The 16,458-nt window shown below is 41.1% G+C and overlaps 1 protein-coding gene across 5 annotated transcripts in view; it reads left to right on the top strand.

The window, feature by feature from the left end:
- ARMC2 (armadillo repeat containing 2) overlaps positions 1-16,458 on the top strand; it is a 103,630-nt gene that overhangs the window by 26,823 nt on the left and 60,349 nt on the right. For all 5 annotated transcript variants that reach the window (XR_013382878.1, XM_077902853.1, XM_077902854.1 and 2 more), the window contains one exon: positions 12,599-12,675. Coding sequence is in view for 4 of the 5 variants with exons in the window: in XM_077902853.1 (XP_077758979.1) it covers positions 12,599-12,675 (77 nt within the window). In the remaining variant the exon portion in view is untranslated. The remainder of the gene's footprint in view (positions 1-12,598; positions 12,676-16,458) is intronic.

Below are 16,458 nucleotides of genomic sequence, written 5' to 3'. Positions count from 1 at the left end.
CTCTCTCAGCCATTTGACTTATCTGTATGGTCTTTGACAAGTCTCTTACCACGCTCAGGGGTGACCGTTTTCTAATCTGTAAAATGGAAATAACTGTGTTCCTTCACTCCCATCTCCTCCCAGCCTTTACTGTGGGCTGTGGAATGATTAATAAGGTTTGAAAGCCTTGTTTGTAAACTGTCAAGTGCCAATAGTACTATTTTTGGAATCAAAAAGAAGAAAAGAGGGCTCTTGGTTAAAGAGGGTAAGGAAAAGCATTCTACAGAAACTAAACAAAAGCAGCAAAGAATGAAAAACACCAAAATAAATGCCATCAATGAAGCAGAAAACTGGTTCCGACCTGAAACTACAAAACATGGAGCAAACTTTGCACGCTGCAGTGTGGGCTTGATTTTTTTTTTTTTTTTTGATCAACCTAGCATACTTGCCTTGCCTTTGGAGAGCAAGGTGTCTTGTATCATGCTCGGTCTATATTTAGAAAAGGGCTGACCCTCTTCTCCCTGCCTTACCTTCCCAAGGGTCCAGGGGGGATGATGTGGCCCCGGCCTGGCTTTCAAAGTTCATCTGTCCATCAGCCACAGCAGTTGGTTCAGACATGGGCACATGATCCAAAACAGACCAGCTGAGTTCCTCCATGGGCCTTTTGCCAAAGCCTTTGGGGAAAGTGCTCTTTCAAGTTCATAAGCTATAAAGATGATGTGGTCTTAGAGCCAACAGCAGCCATTTCATAGCCTTCTGGAGGGTGACTCTGAGTGGGGACGTGACATATAAACAGAGCTAAGGAAATGGAGACAGTGACAGTGTATCAAGGATGATACATACATACCCCTAGATCCAGGGTACCTGATACCACCAGATCCACATTGTAGACCGCTCTGTCTTATGAACCAATATGTTCCTTTTTCTTTCTTTCTTTCTTTCTTTCTTTCTTTCTTTCTTTCTTTCTTTCTTTCTTTCTTTCTTTTTTTTCTTCTCCCTCTTCTTTCCTTTCTTTTCTTTCCTCTCTTTATTTGTTTTGACAGGGACAGCTTGTAGTACTTCAGGTTAGGTTTTTGTCTCTTGGAATAGTGCAGCCAGGAGTCCAGTTAACCTGCCAGATTCTACAAAGTATTGATGAAAACAAGGGGTAATTTGAGAGCAGATACTGACCTCCTCAGACCTAGACCAAGAAACAGATTTCACTAAGAGTGAGTGTCTCAGTTCAGAAGGTAATACATCCAATAGTCTTTAATTAAAGAAATGAGACTTAAAGAGTGGGCCAGCCCCAGAAAAAGTAGAGATGCCCCTGCAAGGACCTTGGTGAAAGGACAGGGGGATGGGACTGAGGGCGATGCGATCCTCATTTCCTGTGGGCCAGCTGGTATGCATGCACACGTATGTGGTAGTGGTAGGGGAGGTTTGCTAGGTTAGAACTCAAGGAGCCTATCTCAGCCTATTTCTGTGAGTGACAGCAACTTGCCACACACAGACCAAGCAGATACATGCTTTAGGTCAAAAAATAACAGACCTGGTGAATGGATGTTCAAGAATGCTGACTCAAGTTGGAGCTACAGAACACCCTGATTCTCTCCTTCTGTGGATTCTATGAATTCTTCAGCAAATAAATGGCTCTGTTTAAAGATAAATAAATACAAGGATAAGAGTTAACATAGAACTCAAGTGCAGATATGTGAAAAACAGAACAAAAGACAGATGAAGAAAATGGATCACAAAAGGCATTGCCCTCTAAACACAAGAGCTAAAACCATTTTCCATAGTGTCAAAATTAAAAAAAAAAAAAAAGGAAAGAAAGATGAGCTCTTTGGGTTCTAAGAATTCAAATTAGAAATTCTAAGCCCACTTTAAGAGATGAAAAATATATTTGCAATTCTCAAGAAGTGAAAGAAAAATGTATAAACCCAGAAAGGAAAGTCGTATTAGAAGTAAAATGAGGGACGCCTGGGGGCTCTGTGGTTGAGCATCTGCCTTGGGCTCAGGTCATGACCCTGAAGTCCTGGGATCAAGTCCCACACTGGGCTTCCAACAGGGAGCCTGCTTCTCCCTCTGCCTGTGTCTCTGCCTCTCTCTCTGTGTCTCTCATGGATGGATGGATAAATTAAATAAATAAATAAACAAATAAATAAACAAACAGTTGAAAATGCAATGGTGTACAGGCTAGAAGCAATCATACAAAAAGAAAGAAGTAGAAGATATGAAAATGATTAGAGCAATTAAGATAGATACAAGAGGCATGGCACTTGTATTCCTGAAGGAGTCTTCCTCCTCCTTCCCCCATCCCTCCCTAGTACTAGCGTACCTTCTTTTAAATCTTTTTAAAATTAAAATTCAATTAATCAACATGTATATTATTGGTTTCAGAAGTAGAGGGCAATGATTCATTCGTCAGTCTTTTATAACACCCAGTGCTCATTACATCACATGCCCTCCTGAGTGCCTGTCACTCAATCACTCCATCCGTCCACCCCCACCTCCCCTCCAGCAACCCTCAGTTTGTTTCCTATGATTAAGAGTCTCTTATGGTTGGTTGCCCTCTCTGATTTCATCTTGTTTTATTTTTTCCTCTCTTCCCCTATGATCCTCTGTTTTGTTTCTTCAATATGAGTGAGATCATATGGTAATTGCCTTTCTCTGATTGACTTATTTTGCTTAGCGTAATATCCTCTAGTTCCATCCACGTTGTAGCAAATGTCAAGATTTCGGGTTTTTTGATGGCTGAGTAGTAGTCCATTGTGTGTGTGTGTGTGTGTGTGTGTGTGTATAAATATACCATATCTTCTTTATCCATTCATTTGTAGATGGGACATCTGGGCTCTTTCCACAGTTTGACTATCGTGGACATCACTGCTAGAAACATTGGGGTGCAGGTGCCTCTTCAGATCACTACATTTGTATCTTTGAAGTAAATACCCAGCAGTGCAATTGCTGGGTTGTAGTAGCTCTATTTTCCATTTTTTGAGAAATTTCCATACTGTTTTCCAGAGCGACTGCACCAGCTTGCATTCCTACCAACAGTTTAAGAGGGTTCCCCTTTTTCCACATCCTTGCCAACATCAATCGTTTCCTGACTTGCTAATTTTAGCCGTTCTGACTGGCATGAGGTGATATCTCATTGTGGTTTTGATTTGCATTTCCCTGATGCCCAGTGATATTGAGCATTTTTTTCATGTGTCTATTAGCCATTTGTATATCTTCTTTGGAGAAATGTCTGTTCATGTCTTCTGCCCATTTCTTGATTAGATTACTTGTACTTTGTGTGTTGAGTTTGATAAGTTCATTATAGATTTTGGATACTAGCCCTTTATCTGATAAGACATTTGCAAATATCTTCTCCCATTCCGTAGGTTGTCTTTTGGTTTTGTCGGCTGTTTCCTTTGCTGTGCAAAAGCTTTTTATCTTGATGAAGTCCCAGTAGTTCACTTTTGCCTTTGTTTCCTTTGCCTTTGGAGACGTGTCTAGTAAGAAGTTGCTGTGGCCCGGGTCACAAAGGTTGCTGCCTGGGTTCGCCTCTAAGATTTTGATGGATTGCTGTCTCATATTTAGGTCTTTCATCCATTTTGAGTCAATTTTGTATATGGTGTGAGGAAATGGTCCATCTTCTGCATGTGGCTGTCAAATGTTCCCAACACCATTTGTTGAAGAGACTGTCTTTTTCCATTAGATATTCTTTCCTGCTTTGTTGAAGATTAGTTGCCCATTAAGTTGAGGGTCCATTTCTGGGTTCTCTATTCTGTTCCATTGATCTGTGTGTCTGTTTTTGTGCCAAGTACTAGCTTACTTTCAACAACCAAGTGCCATATACTCTTCCAAGTGATTTACATATATTAACTCATTTGATATTCACAAGAACCAACAGAATGGAAGAGGCAACTTTCTGAAATAAAAATTTGAATCTGAAGCTCAATGGACACAGCATGTCCCAACAATTTTTTTAAAGATTTTATTTATTTGTTTGTTTGTTTATTTATTTATTTATTTATTCATTCATTCATTCATTCATTCATTCATGAGAGACACAGAAACAGAGGCAGAGACACAGGCAGAGGGAGAAGCAGGCTCCCTGAGGGGAGCCCAATGCAAGACTCAATCCCAGGACCCTGGGATCACGACCTGAGCCAAAGGCAGATATTCAACCACTGAAGAACCCAGGTGCCCCCCACCAACGAAATTTTATATGGAATACTACACACTAAGATACTTCCAATAGTGTTCAGCACTAGAACACTACCCAGAGCATAGTACTAATTGACAATTAGTAATTGTCAATTGAGTGAATAAATGGAAGAAGGTATCCTATGGCCATCCAGGCTAAATAAGGAAGTCCCATAAAAGGAGAAAAAGGCCGACTGCCTCTGGCTTTAGTAGAGCACCTCACAGTGTCAGAAGACAGTAGAGTAGTATCTATGCAGTCCTAAGTATGAGAAGGATAACACAAGATTATCCTTGTGTTATCCTTGTGTAACACAGCCAACTTGTTCTTTAATAAAAAGGCAACAGATGGATATTCCAAATGTGAATGAACTTGGGGACTATAGCACACATGCACTTTCTAGAAAACTCTTTTTTTATTACATATGTATGTATTTGTTTATTTGTGAGAGAGAGACAGACAGAACAGGGGGAAGAGCAGAGGGGAAGGGAGAGGTTGGGGGAAAGAATCCCAAGCAGACATTGTGCTGAACGCAGAGCCTGAGGCATGACTCAATCCCAGGATCCTGAGATCATGACCGGAGCCGAAACCAAGAGTCAGATGCTTAAGCGACTGAGCCACCCAGGCGCCCCTAGAAAACTCTTTTGACATCAAAATGATGAGTCAGAATTCAGAAATGAGGAGGCTATGATAAAGCCATTCATGGTGAGTATCGGCTTTGTTTTCATAGTGAATTAAAACCCTGAAAATGATGGTTATGGAACAGAAGACTTAATGATGTAATAGTAACATAAATAACTAAAACTGGTACTTGGGAGGAAGTGTGAGTGCCAATTATTTCACTTCATAAGAGGGAATAGATTTGTCAGTAGCTACAGACTGAAATTGAAATATGAATTTAAAAAAGAATATTTCAGCATCCTAATGTTTTTCATTATTTTTTTTCTTAACTTCAGAGAGATCTTTTAGAAACTAATATCTCTTGGGAAGACCCATTCATCTGAAGTTCTACAATTCCTTCAGTTTCATCTCAATTTCTGTTTCTCTGTTAAATTCAAGTAAAATTTATACCTAATACTTTAAAATTATAATGACATGTATGGTATGATCCTATTTATATGTATCCTTTACCTGCCCTCCCTCCAAATCACTCTTCTGTTCTTTCCTTTCTCTTTTCATCTGAATATGTGCAAAATATGTCTGGAATTATGTTTACCATATATCAATATTTATTTCTGGGTGGTGGGGTCCTGGATGATTTTTTAAGATCTTCTTTGTACCTTCTTATATTGCCTGGCCTTAAAGATTAATAAATATGTCATTTTTTCAAAAATAATGAAGTCATCATTATTTTAAGAAATTAAGGGTAATGTGGCTGTGTAACCGTTTCCATTCGGAAAAGACAAGCACCGGCCAGAATGGTTTTGCAGAGTCCTACCTTATTCAACCATTTCCATTTAATAAGCATTTCTTGGTAAGCAAAGCCCTATGCTGAGGGGTCGGGAGGTGGGAGACAGACAAATGGATCCTGCCCATGAGGTGCTTACACCACAGCAGTCTTGCCACTCAGGTTTGGTCTCTGGAAGAGCTGTGTCAACATCACCTGGGAGCTTGCTGCAAATGCAGGATCTCAGGCCCATACTGGATTTGAATCTGCATTTTACATATTTTTATAAGATAGCCTGTGATTTGAATGCACACTTAAGTTTGGGAAGCACTATTCAGTGATTAGTTCTGACGCTGGGGAATGAAAGCAGAGCTGAAAGTGCTAAAAGCACACACCCTGGGAGTTCAGATATGAGAGCACCTCATTCTGACCTCAAGATCAGGAAAGGTTTCTTGGGGTACCCGTGGGCTTGGGATGCCTCTTGAGGCTGGTTTTCAGTCGGGGTGGAACATTGTGTTCTTTGCTAAAGGAGTAGCAGAGGCGGAGGGGTATTTGACCTGGTGGCAGCCGGATGGAAAAAAGGCAGATGGCCTAGTGCAGCAGGAGCGTAGGTCCTGAGGCTGTGGACTGCAGGGAACCACCGAGAAGTTTTCAGCTGAAGACAGGCAGCAGAGTGAGGGGCAGGGAGAGGGGAGAGCCTGAAAAGGAGGAGACCATGGGGAAGCCGTGGTGGTAGCGGCTCTGGTGGAAGATGGCCATATGTTAGCACCCCATTAGGAGGGTAGGCGGAAAGCAGAGAAAGGAGCTGCATAGAGCCAGCCCCCCACCCCATGCTAGGCCAGAGGGCATTCACAGCTACTCTCCCCAATGAGGACGGAAGTCCTCGTAGCTGCAGCAGTGGGAAGTGACAGGGCCTTTCACCTGATGTGCCTGGACGTTGTGGAGCTCTAAAGGTTACGGAAAGCATGGACCTGTGGGCTTGTACACAAGCTAAAGGGACTTTGAGCTTAACTAAGTTACTAAGTTGAGCTAACGTGGATAGCTACAAAGCCATGTCTCATCAAGTTTATACAAGAGCTTGAATAATAACCACTTAGTGATAGCTGAAAAAGATGCTGAGATTATATGTATAATTTTTAAATATGCATTTTTTTTTAATCATGAGCCACAACCCAATGCCATAGATACCTCGGAGGACTTAAAATTTTGATCTTATGACCATTTCTTTAAAATCATGTTCTTTCATTTCATTGTGCTTTTATGTAACCGTTTAAGTACAGAGTTCTATTTTTAACATTCGTTATTAAGACCGAATGCTAATATTATTAATGCTATTATGTCTGAAAACTATATAACTGGTGCTTAGGGCAATGAAGATGTGATTAGGGGACCTCACCCCTGCCACTCCTTGGTGTTGGCCTTCTCAATTGCAGTCAGAGAATCTAAGAGACTACGAGGCAGGGGTAAGCAAACTAAGACCCATGGGCCAAACCCAGCCTATGACCTGTTTTTATAAATAAAGTTTTATTGGAACACAGCCACACTCGTTCATTCACCTCTTGCTTGTGGTTGTTACATACTACAGCAGCGGAGTTGAGTAGCTGTAGAGACTGTATGGCTGCAAAGCCTACAATATTTACTTCCTGACATGAATCTATACAGCTTGAATCTAATTCTAAAACTGAAGTGTCTTTTTTTTTCTTGGGGCATGGGAAAGTTTAGCTCAAAATTTGCTAAATTTTCTTTTTATCATATGCTTATGATAATCAGCACATTTAAAATTTAAATATGCCTTAAAATTTTAAATATACCTTTAAGATTTCCTTTCCCATTTTCTCACATGTAATTTTTTTTTCCACTTGGAAATAAATGTATTGCTTTCTTTCACCTTCATTCGAAATCCTTCTTAATGTCTTTATAGTTACTGCTTTAAAGCGGGAGTCAACAAACTATAGCCCAGGAGCCAAATCTGGCCAGCCACCTGTTTTGTTTCATTTTGTTTTACATCCTTTGTGCCAAGAATGGCTCATACATTTTTTAGTCATTACATTTAAATGGTTACAGAAATACCTACATCTATTTTGCCACTTGGCATGCAAAGTGTAAAATAGATATTATCTGGCTCTTTAAGAAAAAGTTTGCTGACCTCTGACCTAATCATAATAATTAGAAAAACTGTTTAAATAATAGCAAAATCTGAGGTTTAGACCATTTTTAAAGAAATACACTTTATTTCTTCAGTGTATATATGGTCCAGAAGTAGATGCTGCCAATGTGACTGATGGGTGGACGGACACTCGTAACTCAGTCTGTATATAGCATTGCCTTGGCTAGAGAGCTTGGTTCTGGTTATTCAGTGAAAGAAATGTAGGGCTCCTGTCAGTGGCTGGGAAAAGAAGACCTTGCTTTTGCTCTGAAACGTGTTGGCAATAGATCAGGAGCCTGGGAATGTCATAGTCATCTTGCCGTCTTCAGTATTCCAACCTGATTACAAATGGAACCGAAGAAACAGCAGACCTGAGAGAGCTGCAGAAAGGAGACAACGCCCTGATCACACCACACCTAAAACCCACCCAAGTGTTCGACTTCCAGGTTATATGAGCCAACACATTGCATTTACTGATTATGTCTGCTAGAATTAGGGTTTTTTGTTGTCATTGTTATTTGTAGATGAAGATACCCTAATTAAGTGGTGTTTTTCTGCCTCTAAAAAGAAGTTCACAAAAGAGTTTGAAAGAATACCTTCTGGAATTATTTTATTGCTGGACATCAAAGATTGTTGCACAAAAATTAATTGTGGTCTTTGACAACACGGAAAAGGAAGCTGGTAAGAAGAGCAATTCTACTGGATGACTGAATCAAGATTTAGACACATCTGATAGATGTTGCCAAAAACAACACTGAAATTTGGCGAGTCCACCGTGGATGGGGGCAATCTGCCTTAGCTGCATATGTAAGAAAAAACAAGAATTGACCAACACTGTGATGTAAGCACCAAAACCAGTAATGCAGTTTTAGGCTGCAGTATTTAGAATCCCTTTCCATTGTTCCTCAGGCTGTACGTTTAGCTCAGGGCTGGGTTCCAGACTTTAAAAGGGATCCAGACAAAGTGACACTCTCACAGAGTGACTGAATAGGCTGGCAAGGAGACTTGAAACCATGTCCTACGAGGTGGAGTTAAGGGGACTGGAGGGAGAAGTCTGTCGGTGACATCAGTGACGGCAGCCGCAGTGAGAGGAAACACTTAGCAAGTACTCACCAGGCACCTGGAATTCTGCTAGCAATCCTGCATTTTATCATTTGACCCTCCCGACAGCTTTATATAGAGGGTTGCTACTATTTACCACCCCTCTTCTGTCGATAAGGAAACCAAAACTTAGATGAACAACAGACCCGAAGCCACACGGCTAGTAAGTGTGATGACAATTATCTGATAACCTAGCTAATAAAACCATGGAATCTAAACCATTAGGAGAGGATGTTCAGTGGTGAACACCACATTTTTAAATATGTGAAGAACTGTTGGGAGGAAGAAGGATAAAGATTTGTTTTATATGGCCTCGATTAGTGAGTTGAACCAAGAAGGTTCTTGGGGTAGAAGTGACAGGAGAACAGATTTCCATTAACCATAAGGCTGTCTGTTCTCTTCTTTGGCAGATTTTCTGTTCTTTTTTCTTTCTAAAGTTTTTATTTATTGATTTGAGAGAGAGAGAGCATGAACAGGGGGTGTGGAGCAGAGGGAGAAGGAGAAGCCGGCTCCCCGCTGAGCAGGGACCCAGGGCTCCGGCTCCACTGGGATCATGAGCTGAGCAGAAGGCAGCCGCTTAACCAACTGAGCTACCAGGTGTCCCAGGATTTTCTTTTCTTGATGCGTCTCTCTCCACCCCACTCTGATTGTGGGACTTCAACTGTCTCGTTCCCCAGAAACCCTGTTAGGCTTGCCCTGGTCAGACAGGATGGTTCTTCTTCCTCAGTGTTCATCTTTGACCTGTGTCTCATGCTTGCCTTCTCAGCATGCTTGGGCTGCATGAGAACCTATTTTATTTTTCTTCTTCCTTTGGACTCCTTTTCCCCTTTCTGTCCTTTACATGAGTATCTGAAAAGGCTTTGTCCTGAGAGTCTCGTCTTTCGAGCCACAAGCCTGATGACTCTAGTCCCTGTAGTACCACTTGGATCTTTAACAGCGCTCTGTCCCTGACTTCCACATCTCCTTTGCTGACACCTCATTTTTCATCCAAAACTCAATATGGCAAATGTCACACATGCTTTATTCCTCAAACTGTTCTCTCTAACCTGCCCATTTCTATTGATGGCAACCCCGCTATCCTGTTCCCCCAGGCCTACCTTCTGTTCTTTCTTCTGCCTGAAATCAACCACCAATCCTATCAACTTTTCATTTACAGGTTCTCTCCAGTCCCACTGGCACCCCCAAAGACTTAGATCTTGTTGCCTCCTAAATGCTCTTGTACCAGCTCCAGATCCCATTACTTTCTCATGTTAGAACCTATAACTCCTTATGGCCCATCAGACTGGGCCATCACCCCTCTCCAGGGTTGCAGGCAGCTGCTTCCGGTGCATCCCAGCAAAAAGCTCCTATTCCTGCCTTGCTGGTCCCTTGCAATTATCCCCCACCCTGAGCACCAGGCTGCTCATGCTCCTCTTTGCCTCCACTCATGCTCCTCCCCTCTGAAGAGCAGTGCTATCCCTTGCTGGTTCAACTTTTATTTTTTTAAGACCCACTTTGTGGCCCACTTCTCCCTCTCACTAATCACTTCCTTCTCAGCATCCCTCTAGTTCTTGTAACACGCTGACTTTCACAATCTAGTACTTGATTAGAGACTCCATTGGAACTTTCCATTTAAAAAAAGTTGCTTAGTTCCTCAAAGTAGATTTTAGACTTCTTCAGGGCAATGCTATATATGTTCTTTACCACAGTAACATCAAGCACTGGACCATTCAGACAGCTGCTTGTTGATTCAGAGCAAAAGAAAATACAAATATTGACTATTAAGTTCTTCACATGTGCCAGTCACTGTACTAAGGAGAGGCTTTGCCCTCGTGTTAAGATAAGACCAAAACTTTAAGTAAGTTGCCCAAATCCACATAACTGATAAATGTTGGACCTGGGACCTGGGACCTGGTAGTTTAGGTTCAGAGCCCGTAAGCTCAGCCACTGTACAATGATGATCATAGGGAGCGTTCGTAAATCCTCATCGGGTGCTCTTCTTGAGAACCAGTAGGAGCACTGTTGAGCTCTGGTATATCATAAGAAGAAAGACCCTTCTTTTTCTTCCCCCCAACCAGAAGTAGGGATGGATACACAAATGTGGTTTAGGGAGGCAACCTCATCACTGGCCATGACTCTGAAAGTGGACCAATGACTTTGAAAGGCCATTATTTGAAAACTGTCTTGCTTGATTTCAATAATTGTTTAGGACAATAATGAAAAGAAGGCTTGCCTCTGTGGTTCTTAGACTTTCTTGTTATTTCTAGGAGTGATATGTATGAGGACTTCCTTGGCTTCACGCCTTGTCAAACTTTGGTATTTTACTTTCTCCAAGGGTAGATTAGATCTGTTCCATCTGAATCTCAACTCCCAAGAGTGTTGACAAAGAAGATCCCATCCTCATATTCTTTCTTTGATTGGCCAGGGACACCTTGCTACCAGATTCATGTTTTTACCCTGCATAAAAATAAGGCAATTGTTTCAGAGTATGAAATAATTAGATATTTTGGGAAGGATTAGCTTGATCTTTTCTCTACTAAATGACAAAGAGAAGTGTTAAATCAAGTGTTCAAAAAAGGAACATGTTTATGGGAAAAATGATATTTGGAGAAGCTAATCCTTGGGGCAGCAGTAAAAACCAAGGGCCAAGACACAGCACTGAACAGTTACTGGGGATCTTATTCACAGACATGTGTCTGGGTATTTGTGAGTGACCCTGACCACGCGCATATGCATTATTTGTGATTTTTTTATAGCGAATATTTTATTTGATGACAAAAAAATTTGTTGTAAAATTTGCACTTGGAATTGTGTACAGATATTTGAAGTAAGCACTTTTAAGTGTCAGCTGTAGCTAAGGAAAAGTTGTATCCTTCCTGATGGTCTTTACATTAAATATAACCTTAAAAAAAAACAAAAAAAAAACAAACCTAAAACAACCTGGCAATATAATCCTACTATTGGCCAACCACTACTCTTTTATCTGGAATACAAAATATTTGTCATCTGGGGGCTGCCTGAATTTACCTTCAATTTTCTTTCACATTTAAATTATTTTAAAAAGGGACTCCTGGGTGGCTCAGAGATTAAGTGTCTGCCTTGGGGCCCCGGGCATGATTCTGGAGTCCCGGGAAAGAGTCCCACATCAAGATCCCTGCATGGAGCCTGCTTCTCCCTCTGCCTGTGTCTCTGCTTCTCTCTCTGTGTGTCTCTCATGAATAAATAAATAAAATCTTAAAAAAAATTATTTAAAAAATAAAGCATTTTCAAGGAATATTAATGAGTTTTTTAAGTGGAAACAGAACAGTCTGTGCTGAAGTAGGAAGAGCTGTGAATTGGAAATTATGAGCCCAGGGCTCTGGATCTGACCCTGCTTTGTGACCTTGGGCACATCTGACCAATTTGGGAACAGTTTCCTTGTACGAAGGGAGACCTAGAGAAAGGGTCCCTTCCAGCTCCTAAAGGCTAGTCTTTTGTGCTTCCCTGCATACCAGAGTTCTTTCTTATTCTAACAGTGACCTCTTGTGGTATATATCCTTCAGCAGGATTTTTTTTTTTTTTTTTTTTTTTTGATTTGCAAAGTAAACTTGGGATTTTTTGTTGTTGTTTCTGGTGATTGTATTTAATACTATGAGGCAGCTCTGACTTGTCTTTTGATAGATAAACCTTAGCTGGAAATCAGATGTTGGCTAAAGGACTGTAGAGCACCAAACCCTGTCTTAGAAACAGTCCTCTGTGGTTTCTTCACAACCTGCCTAGAGCCGACTCCACACTTTACGGAAAGAAGAAATGCTTTGGTTTGTGGGCTGAGTGTTGTGTGTATTCCTCTTTCTCCTAGGGACCAGGGGAAGAGGCGTTCAAGAACCTCATCATGTTTCAACAGCTCGGACCTGAGCAGACTGGAAACCAGAGCAGGTGAGGTGCCTGCCCTGTGCGTAGTAGAGGTCCCCAGCATGTCTTCCCCTTCAGCATCTCCACCCGCAGGAGAAACATTTGCACTGAAGATGTCTCAGTTGGTTCACTGTTTGAAAACTCCAGTGACTTCGGCCAACTTGGCCACACATCAACATTTATTTTTAGAAATTTTTATTATTTTCACCACAGTCTTCAAATTCTTACCATTACAGCTCTAGGGCCTCAAACCTCCATAGATTACTGTCTCAGTGAGCATACAAGCAATTATTTTGTAAAAGCATTTGGAAAATTGCAAAATTTGACAGCGGCATCCTTCTTGAGTTCAAAATCATGGCTCACTTAAGTGAAGCTCTATTAGCTGTATGAAGACAGCCTTTGGGGGCTTTAATCTGTTTGAGGAAAAAAAATGTAACAATATAAATCACAGGCTAGAAATGATGCAAAATGTATTCATTCAATGAAGTGTAGCAGTTACACATGTAATATTGACTGAAATGAGTACAAACATATTACATGAAAACATCAAGTTGCAAAAACAATGACATATGTTGTTTATGGATACAGATCTATGTGGTGACATGTAAAATCAAACATGATAAAAAAATAACCACCTGATTTAGAACGGTGGTAACCCTTGGAGGCAGAGGAAGGAAGGGGAATAGACAGGGGATGGCAACTATATCTATAATGTTTATTTCTTTGAAATAAAGGAGAGGATAAAAATACAGTTAATATTTGATCAAACTATTTGTGGGTACACAGGTGTTTGTTATATTTTTCACTTTTTACGCACATGCAATTTTATAAAACCAAACTAATATTAGGCCCCCAAAATATTTTCTTACTTTCAAAACTAATTTCTCATCAATAAAATGACTTTTGTGGCCAATCAGAATTTCTGTAACAGGAAAATCCTAGCCTGATTTCTGCATCAGCTTTGTTGCTAAGGATTTTACATTTACTTGCTAAAAACATCAGCCAATAAACATTGTGTCAAGTTTTGTGTCCAGAACTCAAAGCTGTGGTTAAAAACTATAACCACTGAGACAGCAAAATCGTCAAAAACATGCTGAAATTTCTGCTTGACTTACCCAATTTCCTGTTGAATCATAATTTTTATATTTAGCAAACTGTGAACCTAGATGAAAGTGCTTTCTAAAATATTAGGTTGTTGCCCAAGACTGAGGCAAACTTTTATTTAGTTTTTGTAGATCTTAAAGAGTAATCACAGGATCCCATGCTTCAGTTGCTAGAGTGGAGAGGGGTTTGGTTATATAAAATGGCATTTTTGCAGAAAGCAGAGTTGGAGGGGGTCCGGGAGTGGGCGGAGATGTGGAAAGGTCATGGTTGGACACAAATGCTTGCACTGTGATTCTTGGGAAAGGGTTGAAAGTGATCCCTTAAGCCCCAGTGTCTGGCTGACTTTTGCTCTGAGAAGGAACAAGTCTTTAGAACATTCAGAAGGGCTTGCAAGGGCCTTTCCTTTCCCAAGGTTAAACCCTTCTGCAATTTCTGGCTCACCCCTGTAATTCAACTCTGCCTAGGGTGAGCACGTTATTGTTTCTGTGTATCCTAAGAAGCAGATTGATAATCATGGTTTCTCACAGAGCTATTCTATTAAAGGGCATATTGCATAGGAGGTAAAAATGCTGATTTGAACTTATTGGACTTGGTAAATTTCAGGGTGCCATAAATATTTGGTGATTAAGTTATTTATCTGACTTATTATCATCTGGCTTTTCACTTGCCTTGATATATGTTGACTTTATTCACATGTCTTTGGACTCTGTCGGATACCTGGGAATATGAACAACCATGTGTTTTATACTGCTTGAGTATTCAGGTTTACTTTTAGAATCCATACCTATAATTTATCAAAGTTAGGGTAGACTCATAAAAGTAATAACCCAAAAGATTGAGACGGAAAGTTGAAGCTTGGGAAAGCTCTGAATTTTTGAAGTATTTTTCAAACTCATTTAGTGACAATGCCTGACCTGGACTGATGGGAGGCCAGGAATTGTCTTTGTTTTGTTCCTGTGAATATGCCTGTACCCAGCTGCAGGGTGCCACCCCAGAAGACCTTACTGGGGGTGGTCTTGCAGTGTGTGTAGCATATTACCTTACTAGAATTCAAAATTTTTTGAATCCCAAAACACATCTGGCCCAAAGGCTTTGGATAAGGGATTGTGAACCTGCACGATATGGACTGATTTTGTCCTAAAGGCAATGCACGTATGCATTTTTTAAAAGATTTTATTTATTTATTTATTTATTTATTTATTTATTTATTTATTTATTTATGATAGAGAGAGCACAAGCAGGGGGAGGGGCAGAGGGAGAGGGAGAAGCAGACTCCCCTCTGAGCAGGGAGCCCATGTGGGGCTGGATCCCAGGATCTCAAAATCAGGACCTGAGGCGAAGGCAGACAGACGCTCAACTGACTGAGCCACCCAGGTGCCCCACACCTATGCATTTTATGGTGAATTCTTCCTTATGGGTTAGATGATTATGTGACGCTTTGCTAGTAAAACTATAGAGAGCACACCTACAACCTTTAATTACACCCTTGTTGACAATCCCTTTCTATCTACTTTTTCTGCCCAAGCTCTTTTCACACGCCCAGTGTACATTGTCCCCTTTTGGTATCAAGAAGGTCTGATAAAAGGTGAGCCTGGACTCGCTGCAACTGAGGTGTCTGTTTCCAGCAAGAAGTGTGTTAGAGGAAGGCCTCCGTGCTGGAAGGGAGGGGTACATTGCTTAGCTTTCCTGCTTCTCCTGGGTGACATCGTCACTGCATGCTTAGGAAGTTTCATGTGGATTGTATGTATTTTCTTCTTCTAAAGAGTAACACAAATACATGAGAGGTTTTGGAAAATACAGTAGCACATAAGAGAAATTAATAACCCATAATCCCAATACTTGGCGATGACCATTGTTACCCCATTTTCTAGAGGAAAAGCGATGCATCTTGCCCACAGTCAACTAGCTCGTAGGTTGGTAGAGCTAGGATTCAAAACCAGACAGTGACCCTAGAACCTGTGCTCTTAATAGGCCTCCTTGGTCCATTGGTCCTCTCCCCTGCCCTCATTGAAACAATCTAAAAATATATAGGGCATATGCCTTTTTGCTGCTCTCCCTTCTTCTCTTTCTATGAAACCCTGATTGTCCCTATCTTTTCTAACTCTTTGTGCGACATTTTTGGGGTGTAGGCACTACTGTGGGCACTTGATTGATTGTACTGGGTCCACTCTGAGCAGGTACAGACTGAATATTGATTAGATAGATAGACTGGGTGCCATGTGAGAACCTTATGGGAACGGAGGGAGAGAAACAGAGAAGGGAAGCTGAGGACTATGTCCTTCGCATTGCTCTTGAGAGTCCGCACTCTCATTTCTGGAGGGAGCAGTGCCCCCTCCAGCTACACTGTCTGTGCTTTAGATAGTGAGATATTTCCTGTGTGAAATATATAATGATTTGCAGTTTCTAATATGATTCACATGGCCCTCCAAAGTCATCTTTCAGTTTACTGTTTTTGCTGTGGGGTGGACTAGCCTAGAGGTCAAGTGCTTACAAGTGCTGTGGAGCTGTATGACCTTGGGCAGGTAGCGTAATACCCCTGAGCCGCACTTTCTTCATCTGGAAAATGGAGACCATTTGGGGACCTCTTCATAATGTTATAAAAATTGAAGAGTTGTGCTGCCTCTTAAAGTCCCCCAGGCAATGGCAGCTATTCTTCTACAGCCTACATTCACAGGCAGCATCTAATCGTGATGATTCAGTGGG

Source organism: Canis aureus, chromosome 7, assembly GCF_053574225.1.
Source record: "Canis aureus isolate CA01 chromosome 7, VMU_Caureus_v.1.0, whole genome shotgun sequence".
In the NCBI taxonomy this organism is placed as follows: domain Eukaryota; kingdom Metazoa; phylum Chordata; class Mammalia; order Carnivora; family Canidae; genus Canis; species Canis aureus.
Note: the sequence above shows the minus strand (reverse complement) of the source record. Positions and strands in the feature narration are given on the sequence as shown.